The sequence below is a fragment of the Candoia aspera genome, chromosome 5, assembly GCF_035149785.1.
Source record: "Candoia aspera isolate rCanAsp1 chromosome 5, rCanAsp1.hap2, whole genome shotgun sequence".
In the NCBI taxonomy this organism is placed as follows: Eukaryota; Metazoa; Chordata; class Lepidosauria; order Squamata; family Boidae; genus Candoia; species Candoia aspera.
This window is the reverse complement of record NC_086157.1, coordinates 70,333,879-70,358,136: the sequence shown is the minus strand read 5'-3', so window position 1 is coordinate 70,358,136 and position 24,258 is coordinate 70,333,879. Positions and strand designations below refer to the sequence as shown.

The following is a 24,258-nucleotide window of genomic DNA, read 5'->3' as shown; positions in this document are numbered from 1 at the left end:
ATATGAGCAATAATAGACAAAACTGGGGGGGGGGAGGAATAAAAGTCGTATTTCCATAACTCATCTGATGCATACTCCTATAGGGAATAATTTAAATGCTTAAATTAAAAAAAAAAGTTATCTCAGAGATGAGAAAAATAGTTATTACTCATGTATTGAGTTGCTAATAGAAATCAGGTGTTAATTATTAAATAGATTAATAATAAATCTGTTATATTCCCAAGATGTTTCCTACGTCCAGCAGAAGTGTTTGATTCTGCATATGTACACTCAGTACCATATGGTAGAAATGATTTGTTTTGATTGAGAAGATAGGGATAATTTAATAATTTATATTAATAATTTAATAATTTAAAACTGAATTTATCATGTTGGGTTTCAGAAAACAAGAAGAAATAATAAGCAGTGATTAAGTCTGGATATGTTCTTATTCTCTCAGAACTAAAACATCTACCCTGTATTCTGTATCATATGCAACCAAAGGACACTTACACATTTGACACATTCCTGAAAAGCTTATTTACATACAGTTGAAACCCTATAAAATAATGGTAATGATATCAAAATCTTTATAACCTCTCAGTATTAGTATTGTTGCTTAACAATGTCACTGAAATTTGATCTCTAGAAATGTTATTTCTATAGAACATTGCATCAATATTCAGGATTCATAAAAGTACCATGGATAACAATTCTTAAATCAGATAAATAAATAAATTTTGTATAAATACTTTTTTAATAGCTCAACCAAAATAATTCATTTTAAGTAAAGCACAACTTTTGGATCTCTTCAAATAATACAGTTAGTTTGAAGTCTACTTTTACCAGTCACTGCTGTTTGTGTGTGTGTGTGTGTGTGTGTTTAGTACATCAGTACTGATATCATCAGAGAGTGTAATCTCATTTCTTTCAGCAAGGGTACAAATTAGATTGTAGGTGATTCATCAAATGTAATCATTATTTATATTATGCAACACGATACAGATAAAAAGTGACACCAAATTATTAAGCTCTTGCATTTTTATAATTTTATACTGTATAATATTTTTCCTTGTCTATTAGATATTTAGTACTTAATAATTATTTTAAAACACACCTGCATGATAACAAATGAAAGATGGATAATTATATGAAATTATGCTAAAATGGATAGAAGGATGGCTACTTACCAACAGGACGAGCTGGAGACATTAAAATGGTGTGGTGAGAACATAACAAAATTAAAGGAAAAAAAAAACAAAGAATTTGTCAGAATGCATGATGTGTAATGCTATGCTATATGTGGATACTTAGCTGAACATTATTCGTATACATCAGCCTTAATAATTCCTTTCTATTATTTATAATTTATAAAACTGCATTGACATATACATGCATAAATTTTGAATATACAGTATAGAATTAGTGAGCTGGTTACTTTTACTGAAGTTCATATGCCACTATCAAATGTCATTTCAAATGCTTGATTGAGGAAAAGAGGCTAAATCTGTAGAATTTAAGGATCGTTTCATCCAAACTCACACATTGGCAAATATCAATCCAGTTAAAAAGCAAAATAACATCACTATCTGATTTAAACACCAATGAATTTAACCATATCTAGCTAGGATATGTAAGCAAACTTTCAGTAAGTTTGGAGAAAACCTGAAGGGTTTTTTTTTTTCCCGTTCAGTAACAATTTTATCTATATCTATATCTATATCTATATATCTATATCTATATCTATATCTATATTTTCCCACTCACTTACTGAGTTGATAAAACTATAACAAATAATTTGGAATGACCATAGGGATTTTAAGTCAGAACTTCACAAAATGATGTTTGGATATTTCTACTTTAAAAAAAAATGGAAATAATTGATGGGTTATTTTTGTTTCAAATGGATGTTACGATTGAGTGATTTTAAATAAAATAAATAAATAAATTTCAGTCTAGCGGGAGTCTATCATGGCATTAGAATAGTCAGGTTAATGGTCCTTGACTTATGCTGTCAGCCCTTATTTTATTCAAGGACAAGCTTAAGTCTGCATGGAAAATTTTGGAGAAGTAACAAAGCAGGTTAAGGAATGAATCAAATAATATTGTTAACTACTTGATTATTCAATTAATTATTCAATTGCACTAGTCAAGCTTTACAAAATAAACTTCTTGTAAACTTCTTTGAAACATGCAGCTTCCAGGTTTTTTATATGAAGCAAATTCTAGACCACTCACATTATTTATTTTTAAATCAAATTTTATTTATCATTTGCTCAATGAAAAAAAAAAACTTTCAATTATATTTTATAGGCTGTAAAGACAAGAAGTAGAATTTAATATGTCTTGACATGATATAACAATAATTATTTAAAAACTCCTGATGTGAATGTTTATTAACTGACTGCCACTTTCAGAAGAGGAGACATGATTATACAGCTATAATTAAATTAGGGCATTTATCAAATGAACATTTTTAAAAATTAGTTGACTTTATTAATTTTATTTATATATTTCTAAAAGAACCAATAACATCATCTAGTATCTTTCTCTATTGTAGGATTTAGAGTTTGAAAAAAAAAATGGAACAAAGTACACTACTACCAAGCATAAACTGACAGTTGTTACAGTCACTATTTTTCATAACAGTATTGTCTGGACAAAAGTATTTATGCATGTCATGGTTTTATTTAAAGTAACTCAGAGCCAAGGAATGTATGAGAGAGATTTAATAATTGGAGATATTTAACCCTGTATAATCCAAGTAGTTGATGGAAGAAGACACAAACAAAGCTGGCCAAACAGTTCAAAGATGAATGTTATCTGTTATATTCATACAATTATTAAATTTCTTAATCAACAGTTTTATCTTATGCATGTTTTCTACACAGGAAACCAGACTAAATTCCAAAGAAATGTTCATAATCTGGCAGTTTCAATGATATAAGGCATGAATTAATACTAATACTATTAAAAAAACAATAAAAGTTCTTTAACTATTGCCAAGGAAGATACCATACAAAGTCAAAAGGGATTTTAAAAACTAAGCAATTCAACACCAGAAATTGCTTAAATTTTGATTTTTAAGACAAAAATTTGGGATATGAAACAAATCTTCCAAATTAATTTTTACTAATAGAGTTCAATGAATTATTTATGGAGAAAGAAAAAGGAACCCAATTTGGATTTCAACTTTCTCATTTAATTACTTAAATCTTCAAAAAGCAAAACAAAAACTAAAACAAAAACCCTTTATGGTCAGAAAATGTGGACACTGCAGAAAGACAGATTCTTCCCAATTACATTCCCCTTCCAGAAGTTCCTGTAGTCTAAATAAAAAACTATAAAAATGAGAGCAGATAAAATACACACTAAAAAACTGTAATGTTGCTTATTTCAGTTACAATGGTTTATAATCTATGGTTTAAGGCATAGTGTTATTTGAGAACTAGCCACTATGACCTATTCAGACAGTCTAGGTTTACATACATACATCAAGTATATCTTAATGTTTTGCTCTTATTACAGACTGAATTGTACAACATACCGTAGTTGCCTTTCAGGTACTTTTATTGCACAGTAATTAGGTCAGAAAACCAACAACTACTAAAATCTAGGTATCTCTTATAGTGCCAAAAATCAATGATATCATTGTTGATGGTGTTTGAGTAAATAACTAACAATTTTATTGTTATTTATATAAAATAATGGCATATCCTATAGTTTAAATTATAGTTTATGGGAAGTTTATTTTATATCCATCTTTTCCCTCAATTATAAGTCAGTTATCTTACAATTGAATAAATTTGGAACTATAGGATAAGGTTTTATTTTCTTCTGTAAGTAGAAGATCCCTTATGCTATTTGTAGGTAGATATTATATGGACTATTATAGTTAAAAAGAACAAAGTTAGTTTACTTTTTACTAAGTAGCTTTCATTTCTATCATTTCCAAAACCCTGACTTCAAATACCTTTGACTTTTCTACTTTACTTTTATTATTTTTCAAATGTTTACATACCACTTCCATGGTGCTGAATATGCACCATAACTAAATATTTTATATAATTATATTAAACAATAATTAAATTATTCATTTTTCAAATTTATTTTAATTTGTTGAAATTTAAGCTACAGCAAGTTCAACAGGTTTTTTGGGGAAGGGAAAGGATAAAATAGAAGTCTATCTTTTTAAAGAACTAGTGTGACAGGTTGTTCTAAAGGTTGCATGAAATTTATGAGGTATAATTTATTGTTAAATAATATTGTAGCAAATTAAAATCAGAATAGAAAAATATAGCACACAAGCCTCTATTTTTAAAAATCTGGAGACTTCCCCAATGCCAGAATTACTGTACTAACTTTGTCCTGATTTTTCTTCTTCCCTTCTTTCCCTCAAATTCATCAAATTAAACTAAACCATGTTAAGTATTAAATAACAGAAAAAGAAGCTGGCATCTCAGAGCAGTTGACCAATCTATACAGACTTTCATCATATGATATACAGTATAATCAGGATGAATAAGAAAAATCACTAATGAAGCAATTTTACTGTTCCAGTGAATCTTTAGCACATGCTGCTAAACTGTGAAAAAGTGTCTGTGCGATACCCATTATTATTCATACCTCTATTTTTATGTTTGTGTCTCTATACCCATTCACAAAATTACCTCCAGCTGGATTCATTACCAAAGAAGTTCACAGCTGGCAATGAGAAAAACATGCACCAAAAGAAGGAAAATCAATAGAATTTCAGCAGACTAACATGTGCTCTAAAAAGAAACTGATATGAATGCAAGATTTATTGAGTTAATATTTATGTGATTTTCAGTATTCTGCAGTGAAAATATCTTACGAAGTCCACAAAAAACTTTTCTGTTCCTCAATATCTTTCCACAAACTTCCTCTGTCTCTCACAAACATAACCTGTAAATCCGTCTTGTGAAATATACAGTGGACCAAAAGTCAGGCCCCATAGGCCAATCCCAAGATATAGTTTGTTTGTTTGTTTTTTCCAGAAAAAATGTTGCTGTACTTAGGAATGTTCAAAAGTCATGCACTAGTTAAGAACAGAAGTGTTTAGAAGAAAATGGCAACCAATTCAATCATTTAATGTAATTTATATAATATACTGTCTATAGGGCCTGACTTTGGTATACCTTGTATATTCTCTACTTTATTTTCTACATCAAATAGATTTATTTTCCCATTCCTAATCTGTGAAGATGTACAGTATATGTATAATACTCCCACCCCCAATGTCCCCCTTCTTTATATGTTAATCTAATTCTTTCCTCATTTTCCTCATATTGTAATGGTCTCATATTTTAAATTTACTCTGAAAAATACAGCTCGTATATTTCTTTGTGGTTGATCCTTCATAGTCACCTGCTGCATCATGGTCAGCTGTAATGCAGAAAAATACAAACTACTTTGCATTTATCCATCCTTAATTTTTTCAGTGCAGTACTGAAATTCATTTGGATAAGGGGATATATGATTTCAGCCTTATTTGCTACGGTTTTTTTAATCTGAAATTGTGAATCTTTTATTTTCTTTATTTACAAGGTCTACAAGAACAAACATTACAGAGACTTACACAATACTTATAAAATATAAAGCCCTTTTAACTGTCTCTTAGGATTAATAGAGATAACAAAAGAGAAGCCAGGGTTCATGAGTTTTAAGTTTTCTTTCCTATAATAAATTTAATGGCATAAAAATCTTTTTACCCATTAGGAAGTATACAAATGTCAAAGCTTTTCTGTGTGGTATCCTTGACAGCTACTATCAGTGATCAAAACAAATATAAACAGAGTTGGTTTCTTTAAATATGACTGCTTCCTGTATTCTAAGCTGTAATCTTCACTCACCAAATGACATGTCATAATATGTTAAATGTAGTCTTTTAAATAGTTCAGTACTCACCTCGAACTATAAGAGTAGCAGATGTCTCAACTTTTCCAACTCTGTTTTCAGCTATGCATGTGTATGTTCCTTCATCTGAGCTCATAGCCTTTTTAATACGCAAGGTGTAATCATCTTTGATGTCATATCTGCTTTTGGAATAGAGAAGAAAATTAGACCAAATTTAATTTTTCACCTGAAATGCTGTCATCATTATTCTAACTTAGATACATCTCTAGAAGATAATTTATTATATGAAATGATATAATCCACTAAAAATTAATCTTCATGACACTTTTATTGCACCATGCATTACTTAAAACTTTAAAGCCATAAAATTAGTATTGCTATGTTCATGTCACATCAAAGCTATATTAGGAATATCACACTGTTCTTTTCTAAAGCACTATAATCAAATAGCACTGCAATCAGCATATGGCATCCTAAGTTTTATTCTGATCTAACAATATGAAATATACCTATCAAAACATTTCAGCTCTGTAATAGCTCCTAACAAAGTTACAGTAAGTGGAATAGTAGCCATTTAAACATACAAGGTAAATGAAATATCTCTAAGATATATGAGCATCCTGAATATTCTCAACAAAATATACTACAGCAAATGTCATTAGGGAAAATATATTTTTAAAATATTGAAAAGGATTTTTTTTAAAAAAGTAGGTTATTATAAATAATATGGATTATTATAAAAAAATTATTTGCATGCTCAATTTTTTAAGCGTAGACCTACATAGTATTCGCCATCCCTCCTGACCTTTCAGAAGTCCCTGAAGACCTGGCTCTGCCACCGTGCTTGCGGTGAGGAGGGGGGTAGTCATTCTTGGGATGGCTGGCACCTTAGATTGTTCCCTTTATATTTACAATCCTTGTAGCCATCTGGATTTTTTTTTTTTTTTTACAATTTATATTGTACTGTATTTTAAGTTTATTATGATTACTGTTTTTAATGTTTAATGGATTAATTTACTGTAAACTGCTCAGAGTCACTCCTGGGGGGAGATGGGCAGTAGTACAAATTTGAGAAATAATAAAAAAAAAAATAGTATTCATCTAGCTTTAAGTGTGTATCTATCTAACAATTTCACATAATTTCTTATTTGTTAGACTAAAAATGAAAGCACAGTGGGCCAATTTACACTACAATGGCATTCAAGGAATACAAAGTTTATCTTGTTAGAAAATCTATGATTACTTTTCTGGGGCATTGGGTTATTTTAATATGCAATTTTGAAAAACCACATTACATTTTTATTACGATATAATATTCAGCACAGTTGCAAAGGTCTGCAACCTGTTACTAGCTTTAAAAACTATCATTCTGGAGTGTGGACTCGCTTTTTTCCTGACCTCACAAACGCCAATTCTAATTCTCCTACACTTACAAACTGTACGTCAGCACATGGGACTGATGTATGGGAATTATGGCTATGGATGATGCCATAATTATAAATATATGCTCACCAAATATTTGTGACATATTTGAAATTTTGGACATGCTATGAGAAGTATATTATAATCTGTTCTTGGTTTAGATAAGAGTAAAAATAATTGCTTTATATGCAGCCATTCTAGTATGTTGTGGAGAAAGAACAGAAACTTTTAAAGGGAATAAAGTGAGGCTGTAAAATCATAGAAACCAAACCAAAACAAACTTAGTGAACAAAAGGAGCCAGGATTAATCAACAAATGAGATATGAGCTGGAAAAGATGACCTAAGGATACTGATAAAGCTGGGGAAATGATTCCATGGAATGTCAACAGGATAATATAGCAGGACATTGTGAAAAAAAAATATGAACAATGACAAGACAAATTCTCATTAAAAAAAAAAAAGATTTCTCACACACAAACACAAAAAGTCAAGATATGTAACAAGTGGAGATGCTGTGCAAGACTTACCAAAACAAACACTGAATTTTTGGAAATGTGTTATTCAGCTTGCAGATAAACAAATGGAAACTGTGTATTAAACTTATGGAATATAGCTTGCTTAGAAATTGAAAACTGAGGATTTTTTGTATGGATTCTCTAAAAATAAATGGATCTGTGGTGTAATTATAAAAAATATAATTACTGAATCTGTTGTTAAATGTTTTCAACATGCTCCTCCCACAATATATAATACCTCAGTAACCTTGTGATCATATAATGGAAATAGTATTGAAATTATCTGAAGGTATGTGTGCATGTTTGTATAAGAAACAAACTTTGCAATGTTATTTTTTAATGGTTTTATAAAATGGAAGTTCAGTTGTGAGTCTGAAAATATACATACATTTGAGTAATAGAGCTGAGCTGTAGGTACAAGTCCAAGGTAAAGCATTAGAACTTTTTCCCAGATGTTTTTCTTGCATAGGGCAGGTATGTAAGACAAATAAAATAAAACCCAGAAATAAAGGTGTAATTGCTTTAAGACCAAAACTGAGAAATTACTTGTTATGATTTATACAGTTGGGTATAATTATTAAAATTTATTTCCCACTTGATAGTGTTTTCTTTGGTAGTTGTAGGAGAAAGAGAAAGGAACTTACTATTTCTCTCTAAATCCAAAAGATTAATAGCGGAATTTAAAAAAGAACATTTAATGATTCTGAAACAAAATGTTTCTGCTTGAGAGAAAGTTGATTTATCAGTTTTGGAGATTTGCTGTGGATTTTGGTAACTTCCATTATATGTGCATAGTCCATTATTGTGTACCTTCAATACTCCATTTTGAATGTACCATTTGGAGACTGACTTTGTTGTATTCCTTTTGGAATTATAAACAGTTACAAATGATAATTTAGAACATGGAAAAGACCCTGATATGCACTAAAGGGGTTCTACTTAAAAGGAAAGTAATACACAATAACATATGGCATTAATGAAAGTTCAAGAATATGGGCTGATAAAGGAATATACAAATTTAGACTTTAAAAAAATGACATACTCAGATGAAAGTTTACAGAATAAAATTTTGATATTGATTCCTAAAAATTTCATATGATTGATGTTATGTGTGAATCTACCAACAAAGAATTGGAGAAGTATTGGAGGTAAATTTGTGGGAAATATATTCCAAATTTAGCAGAAAAAGTATCATTTGCTCTTAGCAAGCAAAGTTCATGAAATTGGGATTTTTAGTATCCCAAGCAATTTCAAGATTTTTTTAAAAATGATTAAAATTTCTCCTGTGCTAAAATAGGAGGATGCTGCAAGTCAATTAAAATAGACCAGGCATTTCAACAAGAATAATAGTACTGCTACATTAATACAAAGAGTAGTTGTTAAAACATATAAAAATATATGTTTTAACAACAATATTAAAGCATTATGTCAATATACAGAAGTAGATATTGGAGCCTTAGTAGTTGTGCATACATTATGTTTATGTTTCAGTATTGTGACATAGACTGATTATAATTCTGTGAGGTTAATATTTAAAAAAACTCATATGGAATTCGTACCTCCACGTTTACATTTTTTTTATATGTATTATCAGTCTAGAAATAAGTTATTCCCAGATGATATTCTGTCACATTATTTCTTACAATGATTGTGACATACTGTACATATGGGTCAGGTTCATGTTAATAAGCTGGAAATGTTAGTTCCAGTTCTCAGCAATTGGGGGTGGAATAGCTATAGCCACAAAATTTGACAAAAATCTACATAATGCATTTGAGAAGGAACATTGAACTGAGAGTGATATAAAGGTCATATTCTAAGTTTATACCTTGTTCCCCATAAAAAAAATAGAATACTTATGTATAGAGAAGTGATTCTCACCCACTGTGACATGGCTTATGGCACCACATTCATATGGGGCACTTATGCATTAAAAAATTCAAGCAGCATCTTGTGTAGTCATTTATTTTCCTTACATTAATTGTAATGTAGATATTTAATTTTAATTTAATTTTACAACAGACTGCATGGTATGTTAGAAAAAGAAATTATTGTATCAATCAGCAAATGATTTTTTTAGATAGTAAAAATATATATTTATTTTTCTGAATATGATATGTGGGGTATATTTATCTGAATATGATATGTGGAAATATTTACTACTTTTAGACAATGATTTTCATTATCCAGAAATTTGTGATTTAGACAGTCTTAAAGCAAGATATGTTATTTGTAGTAAATGTTTCACAAGACATGGTATTTAATTAACTGTTAAAACAAATAATACAGCTTAATTTGTCAGGAATTCAAGGAGCTGATTTCATTTTATGAATTAGGCATTACATCAAATTCAGTTATTCATGGATGAATGGATTGATTAAGTGTTATTAAATTAGTAAGCATGTTAAGGATGGTTTTAAAAACACATATTTTTACAGTTTTCAATTATACTTCAGCACCTTGGAACAAGACTAGTTAGCGTTAGAACTGCTTTACAGCATTGCATAGTGTATTAGACTATCTATGGATAGTAATGTACATTGTGAGTAAGGAAAAAATATAACGTCTAAAATGGCAAAGTATTACCAACTTTATAGTCATAGATTGAGAATGTAAAATGGCAAGTGCTAGAATAATGAAGCAACAGTAAAACTCTGTTTCCTTTACATTCTTGTAAGGATAAAGGAGATAATTACATTTCATATAAAATAAACCAATGACAATTGCAATTAATGCCATTTGTTACTTGTTTTAAGAGTTCAAATTATTTATTGGTCACAGCACTATAATAAGATATGAACAATACTTATGAATAGACACTTGAGCTGTCAGTAAAACTTAATACTTAAGAGTAACATGGAAGTCGTCAAAGAAATAATATTAATAAGTAATTATTGTGCTTTGATTTGTTGTTAAAAAAAGAAAAATGTGGCCTAAACAGTAAAGACTTGGAGTTTTGAGTTAAGACTGTCAGTTGGCAATAGGCTGTCGGCTTGAGGTAGGTTCAGAAAAATAAGCATCTGGGTTGAGGAGGCAGGGACAGGGTACTTGTGCTCATTATTTTTATTTTCATTAACAGGAATCATAGTTAATTAGTTTCTTTATATGTTTTGTTTGTTTGATTCTTTAATAGATTCTACACTAGGTTAAATATATCACATTAAAACAGCTACTTATAAGAAAAAATAGTTCTTGTTCTGAAATAATAGCGATGGTTCTCATTAACACTGGAGCATGAAGAAAATATAAGAACGGTTTTAAAAAACATTAAATATAAGATTCTTATAGTAATGGGATATGTTTTTTTAAAAAAATATTTATTTAATTTTATTGGACATCTCTCTGGTTCTTATGAAAGCAACCTTTGTTGGTGGTCTGATTATGATACTTGTACAATATTACTGATATCATACGGATAGTCCCTGCAATATGAAACACAGCTAAAAATACAATTCATTCATATTTGGTTGATGGGTAACATGTAATATCATCACAGTGGTGTGAATTGAGAATGATAGGTAATCAACTGTGAGAAAGTAAGGGGAAACAAGATATTCATATTTTTTTTGAGAAGAAAATAGAAATTTTAATTGTGCCAAAATCATTAAGTTAAATAATTGTGTGTGTGTGTGTTTAATACTGTTAATCTACAGTATCTACATGTAGCATGTATAAAGCAGTTCTATACTTACGCTGTCATGAAATAGTATAAACTCAGAATTTTATCCATATTTTTAGAAACAAAAATCCTGATGTGAATTGCATGCTGATCTAATAAATGCTCTGATAGGTCACAGGTATAGACAAAGTCCCATTAATCTTAATGCAATTTATATATTTATTGTACTTATAGACTAAATACAATAAACACATCAATTACATTAAGTTTGATAGAAACTCACAGAGCTGCTTTTGATATGACTTATAAGGTTTGATTAAATCAGATGTTTTACAGTTTCTTAGCTTAAGAAAAATATGTAGCTGAAGTTCTAGATTTCTTTTAGGATATGCATATTCAATGTATGGATAAGTGATTTTTTTTACATATTTCTGCATAATGCTTGTAATTGGTGTAATATGTTATGTGTCGTTGTATTCACCTAATTTTAAGACCTGCTAAGGACCAGATGATTTTTATTATGTCCTGATATGTAAAACCATAGAACTCAAAAAGGGTGTACTTTCTTTTTCACATAACTATATGTAACAGGAGTAAGCATTTCAGATGGGACCCTTCCTAGTTCTCACAAAGATGTGGGGGGGAAGCACACATTCTGTTATTATAAACCTGTAAAAAAGTAATATTAGTATACATAACTTTGATTTCCTAGTCTGGTCTACCTTGGAGGGCTGACAGTTAGAACTGAGCCAGACTTATACTCTGAACTGTTTTTTCTAGCAGTCTGTCTATTCTTCCTAACCATATATTTTCAGACCTTTTGGACTAGACTGATATATAGATAGTCACTGTTTTAAGAGCTAAGCCTTTTTTTATTTACTTGGATGACAACTATGCATGATTAAAAAGTTTCTAGCAAATGATCCTTGTTTTTTTAATCACTTAGTTGTCTGACTTATGGGACGCGGTGGCGCTGCGGGTTAAACCGCTGAGCTGTTGATCGGAAGGTCGGCGGTTCGAAACCGCGCAGCGGGGTGAGCTCCCGTTGCTCGTCCCAGCTCCTGCTCACCTAGCAGTTCGAAAACATGCAAATGTGAGTAGATCAATAGGTACCGCTTCGGCGGGAAGGTAACGGCGTTCCGAGTCGTCATGCTGGCCACATGACCCGGAAGTGTCTATGACAACGCCGGCTCCAAGGCTTAGAAACGGAGATGAGCACCGCCCCCTAGAGTCGGACTCGACTGGACTTTACGTCAAGGGAAACCTTTACCTTTACCTAGTTGTCTGACTTATTGCCTTCCAAAGTCATGAATGATAGAATTTGTAGTCAAAAACCTTTGTTTTAAAAAAATATTACTATTACACAAAACTGCCAAGGGGAGAAGTATTGATTTCAATGGGGCTTACTTTCAAAAAGCATAGGACTTAATTGTGCATTAAATGTATTTGAGTTGGTACGTACAGTACTATCAGACAAAAGAAGTATAAGTACAAAATAATAAGTAGTGACTGTGGCATGTTGGCAATAGCCAATCTAGTCACTACTAGATTTTAACAGAGTAAAATATTGTATAAGAAATTATTTTTGTAACTAGGGAACTATTTAAAAAGTAATTTAAGTTTAAAGGATTAGGCCAAATAGTGTCTTATGCCATGATAATCATTTGGATATGCTTCTTTAAAAAGAAAAAAAAAAAGATGTCTGGAAGATATTAAAATATAAAAAGTAATGATTGTATGAAATGGCTTACAGGTCCAAAATCCTATTTGAGTCATAAGGGAAGAAAATTAACTTCCCAGTTTTGAAAACTGCATACCATATGGCTTTTAATATCTAAATGTGATTAATATTTTTATACAACTGTTTTAGCAAACAACATGTATTGTGAGCTAGAAAAGAAAATTATTAAAAAAACATAAAATATTAAAGATAATACAGTTAATACTATTACAAATAGACAAGGAAGCAATAGAAAACTCACATCCATGTACTGCCATTATATTTATACACTTTAGAAATCACATTTTCATCAATAACATGCTTGTTAGCAGAGCTTTAAAAACAATACCAAAGAATGATTTTGTAAAATAATTTGCCATGGAGGTTTCTGTTCTCTTCATTTGAAGTAACACACAAGTTGCTACGAAATTCCAGTGAAAATATAACTATTCTTTCAGTCCTCTTAGAAGCACATTCATCTGACAGCCTGTATTACTTTTTGATATTGTAATTCAGCCCTCAAGCAGTGGAATTCAAAACCTCCCTGGATCTCAGCTTATAACACAAAGTGGTGAATTTTCTTTGAAGAAAATAAGAGACTCTGCCCCTGCTTTTCTTTTTTTTTTCTTTTTTCGGTTTTAAGATGCAAATGATTAATGGTTAAATTAGGCAAGAAATGGTAAAAACTTCAAGATCTGCATTTAGTTCTACTTTAATAAACATTTCCAAATAAAATTAATGTAATATGCCTTCTACTATTAATTTTCTGTTAACCAAAGATATATGTGTACTATATCAAACTAAAGTTTCTTTCTTAGGCACTAGAATTCTTAGAAGACGTTAGGTTATTTTACTGTAAACTATATCTAATAATATATAACTTTTGACATTCCATCTCACACAAACACAGAAATAATATATTAGTTGTGTCCCTTTTATTGACAAGCTTTTAAGAACATCCTGCGAGCTTCCCTATTCATTTCAAAAATGGAATCAATCTCCTTGATGTATACCACTGAAAACTTGGAAACAGTATAGATTTATTAAGACAAAATGTTTCAAGTACTGTTTAATAGCACAAAAATATTGTTTTATTCAGCTCTTTCATTTAATATTTCTCATTATTATTAATGTGAAATGAAAATTTGATCATGTAACCAAAAATTAATTCCTTTCTGCCACAAAGAAAAAGTATTTTGTCTAATTTATTTGTAATAGGCAGATTCACTGAGACCTGCTTTAGGGGATATGATTAACTTGACCAAAGCACATAGCATTATGGCCTTATTAATTCAAATTTCATTGAAAGATCATTTTCCTTGGGTTATGTCATTAAGGAATTTCAGTTATACATACTTAAGCATGCTACCCAACATACTTTTTCTACTGCATCCTGAGCATAAAAAAAAAAAAAAAGAGAGATTGAATAAATAGTTTCCTTTTAAAAGAAAGAGATTTAAGGTCTCAAATAAATGGGAAAGGAAATCTAGTATGAGTATTCTTCTATCACATGGAAAACTATTTAGTAAAGGGTTTGTTTGTTTGTTTACTTTTTATATGGCTGCCCAATTGACATGAGAGTCTGGGCAGCTAATGATAAAAACATTAAAAACAAATTTTAAAAATGCATGAATGCATGCCTGGAGTAAAACCCAATAATTCAAGACAGGTGGTCCTACAAACAATTCAGGGCTATGTAATGAAAGACTTTAAAATGTAACCAGCACCCTGAATTGCATTCATACGTTCAGTAGGAGATTGAATGCAATTCATAGAGTAGAGGTTACGTGGGTCAGCTGAGGCAAACCCAAGATTTACCTATGCAACTGCATTCTTGTCTAGATGCAACTTACCAGTGGCCTACAAGGGCAGTCACATATAGAGTATGTGGAAATTGTGATAGTGAGCAGAGCCTCATTGTCTATGAATGGGTGCAAGTGGTGCACAAGATGAAGCTGTTCAAAGGCCTTCCTAGCCACTTGCTTCTTGAGCAGGAGCTGAAAGTGTAGAAGGACCTCCAAGTTTCACACCAGCTCTATCTAGGGCAGGATTTCTCAACCAGGGTTCCATGGAATCCTAGGGTTCCACAAGAGGTCACTATTTATTTTAGGAGGGAATCCCTGGGAATTCCCTGGGAGATCACAATTTATTTTAAAAAAAAATATTTAAATTCAGGCAACTACACATTAAAGGGACAAGTTTCATTTTTATTTTTAGTTTAAGAACACTGTGAATGCATATATATAGGCCTACACATGAAACAGATATAATAATTTTGTAACTTCTGGTCTTATTTGAGCCTGAATGTTCAAGGGTTCCCCAAGGCCTGAAAAATATTTCAAGGATTCCTCCAGAGTCAAAATGCTAAGAAAGGCTGGTCTAGGGGAATGCTACTCCATTCATAGCTAAATATGGTAAGCCCCAGCTCCAGAGGGAAAGGAGGTATCCAAAATTCATAGCTACTCCATTTTGCCAGGGTTTGCCTCAGCCTGCTTCTCCCATAGCCTCCAGACATGGCAAAAGGACCTTTACACCATTGCTTGGCTGGCACAGGTGGTGATGTAAAGCTGGGCATTATCAGAATACTGATGATACCTAACTTTCTGCTGTTGGACAAACTACCCAGTGGTGTTATAGAGAAGTGAAATAGGAACATGGACAGAGTACAGCCATGTGGCACCCCATGCATTTGGGGCTTAGGGCTATATTTCTCAGCCCTCCAACACCATAGACACTAACCACAGAGGAAGTCAGAGAATCACCACAACACTGTGCCTCCCACACCTAACACTTAAGTTGCTGCAGAAGGATATCATGATTGCATTGAAGGTCACTGAGAAATCAAGAAAGGCCAGTATGAATGTACTCCCATCATAGGTTCTCAAAAAATGGACCAATGTTTTCTCAGTACTATCACCAGGTCTAAACCTGACTGAAAGGTGTTCAGATAATTCAGGACCCTCTGAAGCTGCAGTCTGACCACATTTCAACAAACATCCCAGAAAAGGAAGGTTGAAGACAAAAGTTGTTTAGTATTGTCAGGTTTAAGGAAACTTTGTTGAGAAGGTGGTAGACTACTGCCTCCTTAAATGGTGAGAACCATTTCCTCACACAGTGATGAATTTTCCACTGTTGTTGTTTATTCCTTTAGTCACTTCCGACTCTTCATGACTTCATGGACCAGCCCACGCCAGAGCTTCCTGTCAGTCATCAACACCCCCAGCTCCCCCACCTCTAGAATATCATCCATCCACCTTGCCCTTGGTCAGCCCCTCTTCCTTTTGCCTTCCACTCTCCCTAGCATCAGCATCTTCTCCAGGCTGTCCTGTCTTTTCATTATATGGCCAAAGTATTTCAGTTTTGCCTTTAATATCATTCCCTCAAGTCAGCAGTCTGGCTTTATTTCCTGGAGGATGGACAGGTTTGATCTTGCAGTCCAAGACACTCTCAGAATTTTTCTCCAACACCACAGTTCAAAAGCTTCTATCTTCCTTCTCTCAGCCTTCCTTATGGTCCAGCTCTCGCAGCCATATGTTACTACGGGGAGCACCATTGCTTTAACTATGCGGACCTTTGTTGTCAGTGTGATGTCTCTGCTCTTAACTATTTTATCGAGATTTGTCATTGCTCTTCTCCCAAGGATTAAGCGTCTTCTGATTTCTTGACTGCAGTCAGCATCTGCAGTAATCTTCACACCTATTTTCCACTACTTGGACCCAATTACATGCTATGTCCTAGGAGACCTTAACCAACCAGGAGGCATACGGATATAAACACGGGTGACTGAGCTAACATCCTTGGAGATCTTGTCCATTTCCTGAGGAACAACAGGCTCAAACTCCTGTAAGATACCTTGGTAAAAACATGCAATAGTCAACTCCACTAGACTTGCACAGCCAGAACCCAGCTCAGGGGGGATCCAAGCAACTTAATCTGAGAGTCACGTAGAATATTTCTCACAACAATCTCACAACAGTCTCAGTCCCCCAAGGGGACTGAGCCACCTGAAACAGGAATATTTGGACCAATAATTCTGCTTCATGTTCTATGTTTAGTGCAAAAGATCCAGGCAAGAAAAAAAAAAGAAGAAAACTATAACTAGGTCTAAAGCTAATTACAGTACCTGATGATAGCAATAGCTAGATCCCATTTTTTGGTAAATGGCATAAATAGTGCATTATATCACTTTCAATTTAAGTGTCAATTTACCTTTTTTAGTCTGTGGGTATATTGCTAACTGTATTCAAGCCTCACCTCATAGAGAAACAAAGAGGAACTAATTTTAAAACTGAATCCCACATTAACACCATGAAAATATATGAAGAGATAAATTCCCACAACTTACATTTACCAGAGTATTTTTTTTTTGGGAAATCATCCCTAAAAATTCCAGCACATTAGAACAGGCAGAGGTAGATTTAATACCTAACAGTACCATCTATATCATTAATTAAAAACAAAATGAAAACATTGACTTGGGAATTAGAATCTTCATAGATTACTGCTGACATCTTGTTTCAGTTGTAGTGGAGGCAGAAAAAATAACAATACGCTATCACTGGTACTTGCCCTGGCAAAAAGCAAAAAGGAATGGAAATAGTTGGAATGGGTAATGCAGAACTTCTTAAGTTATTAATGATAGGAACTTTATTAGTTTATATGTCCAGCTATAACATCCCACTTTACTTTATCTTCTTCCATTCCCAGAAATAATAATTTTGCTGGATAACAAAGCAAAACAAAAACAGAGATCTTTTCTTAATTTTCCAATAGAACGTAACTGGTTCTTAGGATCACCAAAAGAGTTGCTTTATGTAATAATGCATACTACATAACATTTATCGTAAATACAGGGCAAATTGCATATTACTTTTAGTTTACCATGTTTTCCCATGTTGCTGTGTATTCTTTACTATAAAGAATACTTTTAAATAAATGTCTCTTTCCTGCTGGTACTCTGTAGCTGCTTGCTATCTTCTGTTCCTTAGTCATTTAACATGAAATATCTATACATCCAACATACAAACACCAATTGTAACTGCATTAAAGTGGTATTTACAAAGCCAGCTGCTCAGAGCAGGAATACAAAAACAAAACAAAACATGCAAAAGATTATTTAAGGATATTTTAAGGAAAATGACAAACACATTCATTCTGTACATTAGTTCAGTCTCACAAGAACTAGCCCTACTATCATCTTCCACGTGAAAGGTTATTACAGAATTTCATAAATTCCAATCTGTAACTAAAAATATTTCATTTCTAAGGGGAAAAATCCTATATCACTTGCTACATAATTACAGATATGCAGCTGGCCTCTTAGGCTTTGCTAGAAATTAGAAAACATGATATGCTGCACAAACTGTAATCAAATGTTATTAAATGTTAAGCCAAGGAAATGCCATCCCCACAGCAAAGATTTCAGACTGTAATACTGGTTCCATATCTAAGCTTAAATAAAGTGTCACACTCAAGATTTTAGTCAGGCTGTATTTACCTGGAAGGAATTACAAATGCTTCCCATCGTTTATAGAACTCATTGCCCTTCAGTATAAATGTGCCAAACACACATTAAGAAGAAAACTAGTCATATTAATAAACCACTGAAAACTCATCAATTTTCATATTGTTCACTTTATGTTCTCGAAGTGCTTTGAGAATTGCATTTCATTTCACATAATGCAATGATTGGAACCTTTCCCAGTGCAGAATCCACTACAAGAGCTTGCTTAGTAGATAGCCATCCGGCGTCTCTTTAAATACTTCTGGTAAAGGAACTAGAGGAGAGCACTATCCTCTGAGACAGTCTGTTCCATTGTTGAACAGTTATTACCATTAGGAAATCTTTCATTCAAAATCTGCTTTTAAACATACTTTTTTTGTCCTTCTTTCATATACTTGGAGAAATTATTGTCTCCTCACAATCTTCTCTTCACCAGGATAAAGCATATCCAGTGCCTCCAACTGTCATAAATAATTTTTGTGTGGTGTGTGTGTTCCTCAAGATTGGGTTGTTTACCAGAGCCCTGAGAGTTTGAGGGTTCTGCACAGTGTCTTAGCTGTTCCTAGCATTGTACTCTTCTGTACTCTTCTGGACAGAATGCTCTGATGTTGTTCCTGGGGTCTGTTGGAGCCACTCTCCCAAGTTAAGAGTCACAGCCCCGAGTGCTTCTACCACCACTGGGACCACTTTGGCCTTCACTTTCCACATACTCTCTAGTTCCTCCTTCAGGCCCTGGTACTTCTCCAGCTTCTCATACTCCTTCGTGATGTTGTTGTCACTTGGCACTGCTGCATCTGTCACCACTGCTGCCTTCTGGCCCTTGTCTACTACTACAATGTCTGGTTTATTGGCCAGTACCTGCCTGACTGTCAAGATCTGGAAGTCCCACAGGATCTTAGCCCTGTCATTCTCCATGACCTTCTGTGGAATCTTCCATCTGGACTTGGGTGGGTCTAGCCCATACACTGAACACAATGCCAACAACACAATGTTTCTGAACACAATGTATGCTGTTTCTGCCTGCATATTACGCCACTACGTGTTGGACTGTCTCTGAGGCTTCACTGCACAGTCTACACCTTGGGTCCTATCTAGCGTGGTCAGTGCTGTTTTTTAGTCCAGCCCTTTCCAACCACTGGTCAGATTTCCCAATGTCAGCCACCTCAGCTATCTGTTGATGGTACATCCCATGCAGGGTCTTGCAGTGCCATGGCACTTCCTCTGCTTGATTTTCCTACCATCTCTGCTGCTTCTTCAGGCATTCTAACAGCATCTCATCTTTGGGTGCCATCTTACTGATGTACTTCTGGATGCTTTGGGTTTCATCCAGGACAGTGGCTTTAACGCTCACCAGATTCCGAGTGCCCTCTTTCTGGCTGGTGTGCAGTCTCTGGTGTTGGACTTGGGGCAGAAACCTCCGAACATTATGAGGAATATCTGGGTCTTCACACAGGCAGCATCCATACCCTCCTTTGGCCAGCTCACTATACTAGCAGGGCATCTGATGACTGGCAGGGCATATATGTTGATGGATCTTGTTCTTCCCATTGAGCTGGCTCTTCAGGACCTTTCTTATCCTTTGGGGGTACTTGAATGTTGCTATCTTTGCCTCCTCATCATGGTTCCCATGTGATTATGGGATACCAAGGTACTTGTAACTGGTCTGTAAGTATGCTATGTGGTCCGCTGGTGGTTCCACCCCATCAGTCTTAACTACCTTCCCTCTCTTTACTATCATCCAGTCACACTTCTTCAGTCTGAAGGACATCACAATGTCCTCACTGTAAGATCCATGTTAGCTGGATCAGCGAGTCAATGTCTTGTTCGCTCTAAGCATACAGTTTGATGTCATCCATGTAGAGGAAGTAGCTAATGGTAATTCCACTCTTGAATTTGAATTTGTATCTGTATCCAGTCCTTGTGATTATCTGGCTGAGGGGGTTCAAGCCTATGCAGAACCACAATGGGGACAGTTCATCACCTTGGGATATGCCACACTTTATGGTCACTAGTGTGAGCTGTCTTGAGTTGACTTCCAGAGTTGTCCTCCACAGTCCCACGGAGCTCTTGAGGAAGGTCTTTAGTGTCCTGTTGACTTTGTATAGCGCCAGGCATTCACAGATCCATGTATGTGGCATTGAGTCATCCTGTAGTCAATCCTGGCTGTGCTCAAATTATTCTGTCTATACCTTGAGTCTTGGGTGACTGCTCTATCTATGAGCAACTGGTATTTTGAGCCCCTAGTGTTGTCCCCAATGCCCTTCTGAGCTATGCTCATGTATTGGCCTGTATGGTCCTGTAGCTTGGCAGCTATGATGCTTGATAGAACTTTCCATGTTGTGGGGAGGCAGGTTATTGTCCAGCAGTTGGCCAGTGCTCTTCTCTTGTGGGGGTCTTCTATGATCAGCACTTTACTACCTTTTGTTAGCCAGTCTGGGTGGGAGCCTGCTGCTAGCAGCTGGTTCATCTGTGCTGCTAGGCATTAATGCACTGCTGCTAGTTTCTTTAGCCATTAGGTGTGGATCATGACCAGACCAGGTACTGTCCATCTCTTCATGTTGTTGGCCCTCTTTTGGATGCCTGAAACTGTGATGATTACTGGTTCCTGTTCTTGGAGGTTGTTGTGGTCTGTTCTCAGGTCATGCAGCCACTTAGCACTGGTATTATGTGTCTTTTATTTTTCCCATATGTTCTTCCAGTACTATTCATTTTCTGCTGTTGGTGGCTCTGCTGTTCCTGTGTTGTTGCACTGCTGTTGGGAGTACACCTTGCATGGTTCTTTGGAGAAGAGGGCATTTATCTCCTTGGCCTCTGCTGCTCTAGTGTACCTCTTTAGCCTGGTAGCCAGTGCTGCGAATCTTTGTTTAGCAGTCTCTGGGGCTTCCGGTGGAGTCAGGTTCCTGGTTTCTAGCCTGATGCTTTAACCACTACACCAAACTGGCTGTCTAGTTTACAATGTACATTAATATAAAGATGTGGTCAAACCGAATTAAAATCTACAGTACAATAGATAATTACCTGTTGTCTCTACCCTGGCAACAATTTTAATAATTAATTAGGTTTCCAGCCTGATGCCTTAACTACCACCTCAAACTGGGTTGGGTTTCATTATACACTCCTAATCTCATAAACATCAGTGAAAATTGCATCATCCTAAAATCAACCATGTTTACCATCAGATTTTATTGATGAAATTTCTGGCCTGCAAATGAGATGATAGAATCATTGCTTAAGGTGTAAAAAAATACAGAACGTTTAGGTGTGTAGATGTTCTGATTCCAGCATAACAGTTTACTAGGGGTACTGGAGCTCTGTCTGCCTATCATCTTTCTAACTAAGTGCACAACTGTATGTATCTCCTTAAGAACATGTGTTCCACAAATAATAAAACCACAAATAATAAAAAAGTATATTATCCAATATACTTTTTCCTGATTAATAATATCTCATATGAACATAGTAGTCCTAAAAGAATTGCAAATAATTTGCATATTTCCTACCTTCCCCTTGGCAAATCGATGTCATCTTTCTTCCAGCGAACTGTTGGCTGTGGATCGCCTTGTACCTGGCATCTAAACTCTACAATTTCTTCCTCCAAAACCACTTGGTTGATTGGTCTTCTGAGAAATGTGGGTCGTTCTTGAAAACAAGAGTTCCACATTAAATAAGATAACTGTGTTTCGTTTCCTATATTTGAGAATAGTCTAGTCCAGAATAAATTTATGGTCAAGTGATGTATTACTATTTTTTTCTCATTAACAGTCATGAGGTCTCATGGTTTAACCTGCTTGGGCACAATTTTTGTTCATTTTTAATGAGTTGTTATTTTTAGTGTTCCCAAGATTTGTGTTTTATATTCACTGGGGATGTTTTAAATGGTATCATGGATGCTTTCTTTCTTTCTTTCTTTCTTTCTTTCTTTCTTTCTTTCTTTCTTTCTTTCTTTCTTTCTTTCTTTCTTTCTTCTTTTCTTTTTCCTATCACGTTAGCCACTGAGAGTCAAACTGATTGCGGCAGGGTAGAAACATAATAAATAAATACATAAAGGTTTGTACGTTTCACACAAATGCTCATTATTGTAATTGTACATTGTTAACATTTCCTATCGTTAGGAAAGAATATGGAAGTTCCATATTCTTTTGTACTTACATATCATTCATATAACATTATGATTTTTCCAAGAGTTAATAAATAAAATGGCTAGAATAATGTCATTCAATTGACATTCCTTATGGAATGTTAATGGCCAGTTTGCTGTAGTGGCAAAAGGCACTGGAATAAAAGACTGTGAATTCTAGTCCTGCCTCAGGTCAACCCAGCAAAATAACTTTGGGCCAGTCACTCCCTTTCAGCCCTTGGAAGAAGGCAGTGGCAAACCATTTCTGAAAATCTTGCCAAGAAAACTGCAGGGACTTCTCTAGGCCCTTGCCAGGCGTCAGGACTGATCAAAAGCACACATATACACATAAAATAATATTAACTGGATTTAAATCAGATGTACAACTTTTTTTGTGTGTTAGTCCCTCATTGGATAAAAGAAGACAATTCCCTGGCATATCCAAAGTAATATATACTTCTTTCATATAGCAGTGATGCTAATTTCAAAACAGATTGAGTGGTTTTTCATATATGTATGTATGTATGTATTCCATACATTTGAGTGGCATAATTACAATTATAATTTTATCAAGAGGATTCAGCATACAAATTAAAACTGCAGATCTATACTGTATTCTATATTTGATAAAGCATTTTTCTAGGTTACAGCTGAATAAATATATATCATTCTCTCCAGATTTTGTTTCTATGGTAAATAATACAAGCCTCTGGAAAAAAGTCTATAAAAGAGATCATAAGAGATCATTTTGTCAGTCATATGGACTCTGGCTTCTATGACTGGTGTAAATAAGCTTCACCGTTATTTAATACTGAATTAACATATATACCAAAGTTTGGTTAAGTAATGGTACCTGACAACTATGAGAAAATGTACTTTTTGAATGCAATTATTTTTTTTCAGAAATTGCTAACCCAACTAGTAAGACAATATTTTTTGTTTTGACTCTGGAAGATGAAGACCCATCTTTTAGTATTTTGATTATTTATCTACTTGTTTATTTCTTATCAATTTGAATATGCCATACTTTCCATGTAACTAAAAATAAAGCTAAAATTACAGATAATGTTAACTGTCAATATTTAATGAATAGGATCTAAACAAATGGCTGACTGAGGATTTTCATCTACAGAACAAATGAAGCTTAAAGTCATCTATTATTTAAATACAGTTTTGGTCCAATATGCAGAATTACATATAATTATGGAGTGTAACACACTTCCACTGCGGTAGGTGGGACACCCTTATTTGTCAATTTCTCCTACAAACCTAACAACCCTTCCCCACCCCAAACTTCCCATGGTCATGGAAAAAGTTGCTTCTGAAGGCTGACAGAACCTTTTGAACAGAAGAGAGTATGCTGTGGGTGAATGTTGTATGCAGAAGCTATAGATGTAGTCTTATTGAAAGAGAAACACTTTCAGTACAAAACCACAGTTCAGTACATCTAATTGCACACACTGAAGTAGACTATGGCAATAGCCTGCATGCTGAGGAGATAATTA

At 33.9% G+C, this 24,258-nt stretch overlaps 1 protein-coding gene across 1 annotated transcript in view; it reads right to left on the bottom strand.

The window, feature by feature from the left end:
- ROBO2 (roundabout guidance receptor 2) overlaps positions 1–24,258 on the bottom strand; it is an 894,470-nt gene that overhangs the window by 135,526 nt on the left and 734,686 nt on the right. Inside the window, exons 5-7 of the mRNA XM_063305488.1 lie at positions 22,137–22,275; positions 5,908–6,035; positions 1,170–1,181 (exon numbers count right to left, since the gene is read on the bottom strand). Of these exons, the coding sequence (XP_063161558.1) occupies positions 1,170–1,181; positions 5,908–6,035; positions 22,137–22,275 (279 nt within the window). The remainder of the gene's footprint in view (positions 1–1,169; positions 1,182–5,907; positions 6,036–22,136; positions 22,276–24,258) is intronic.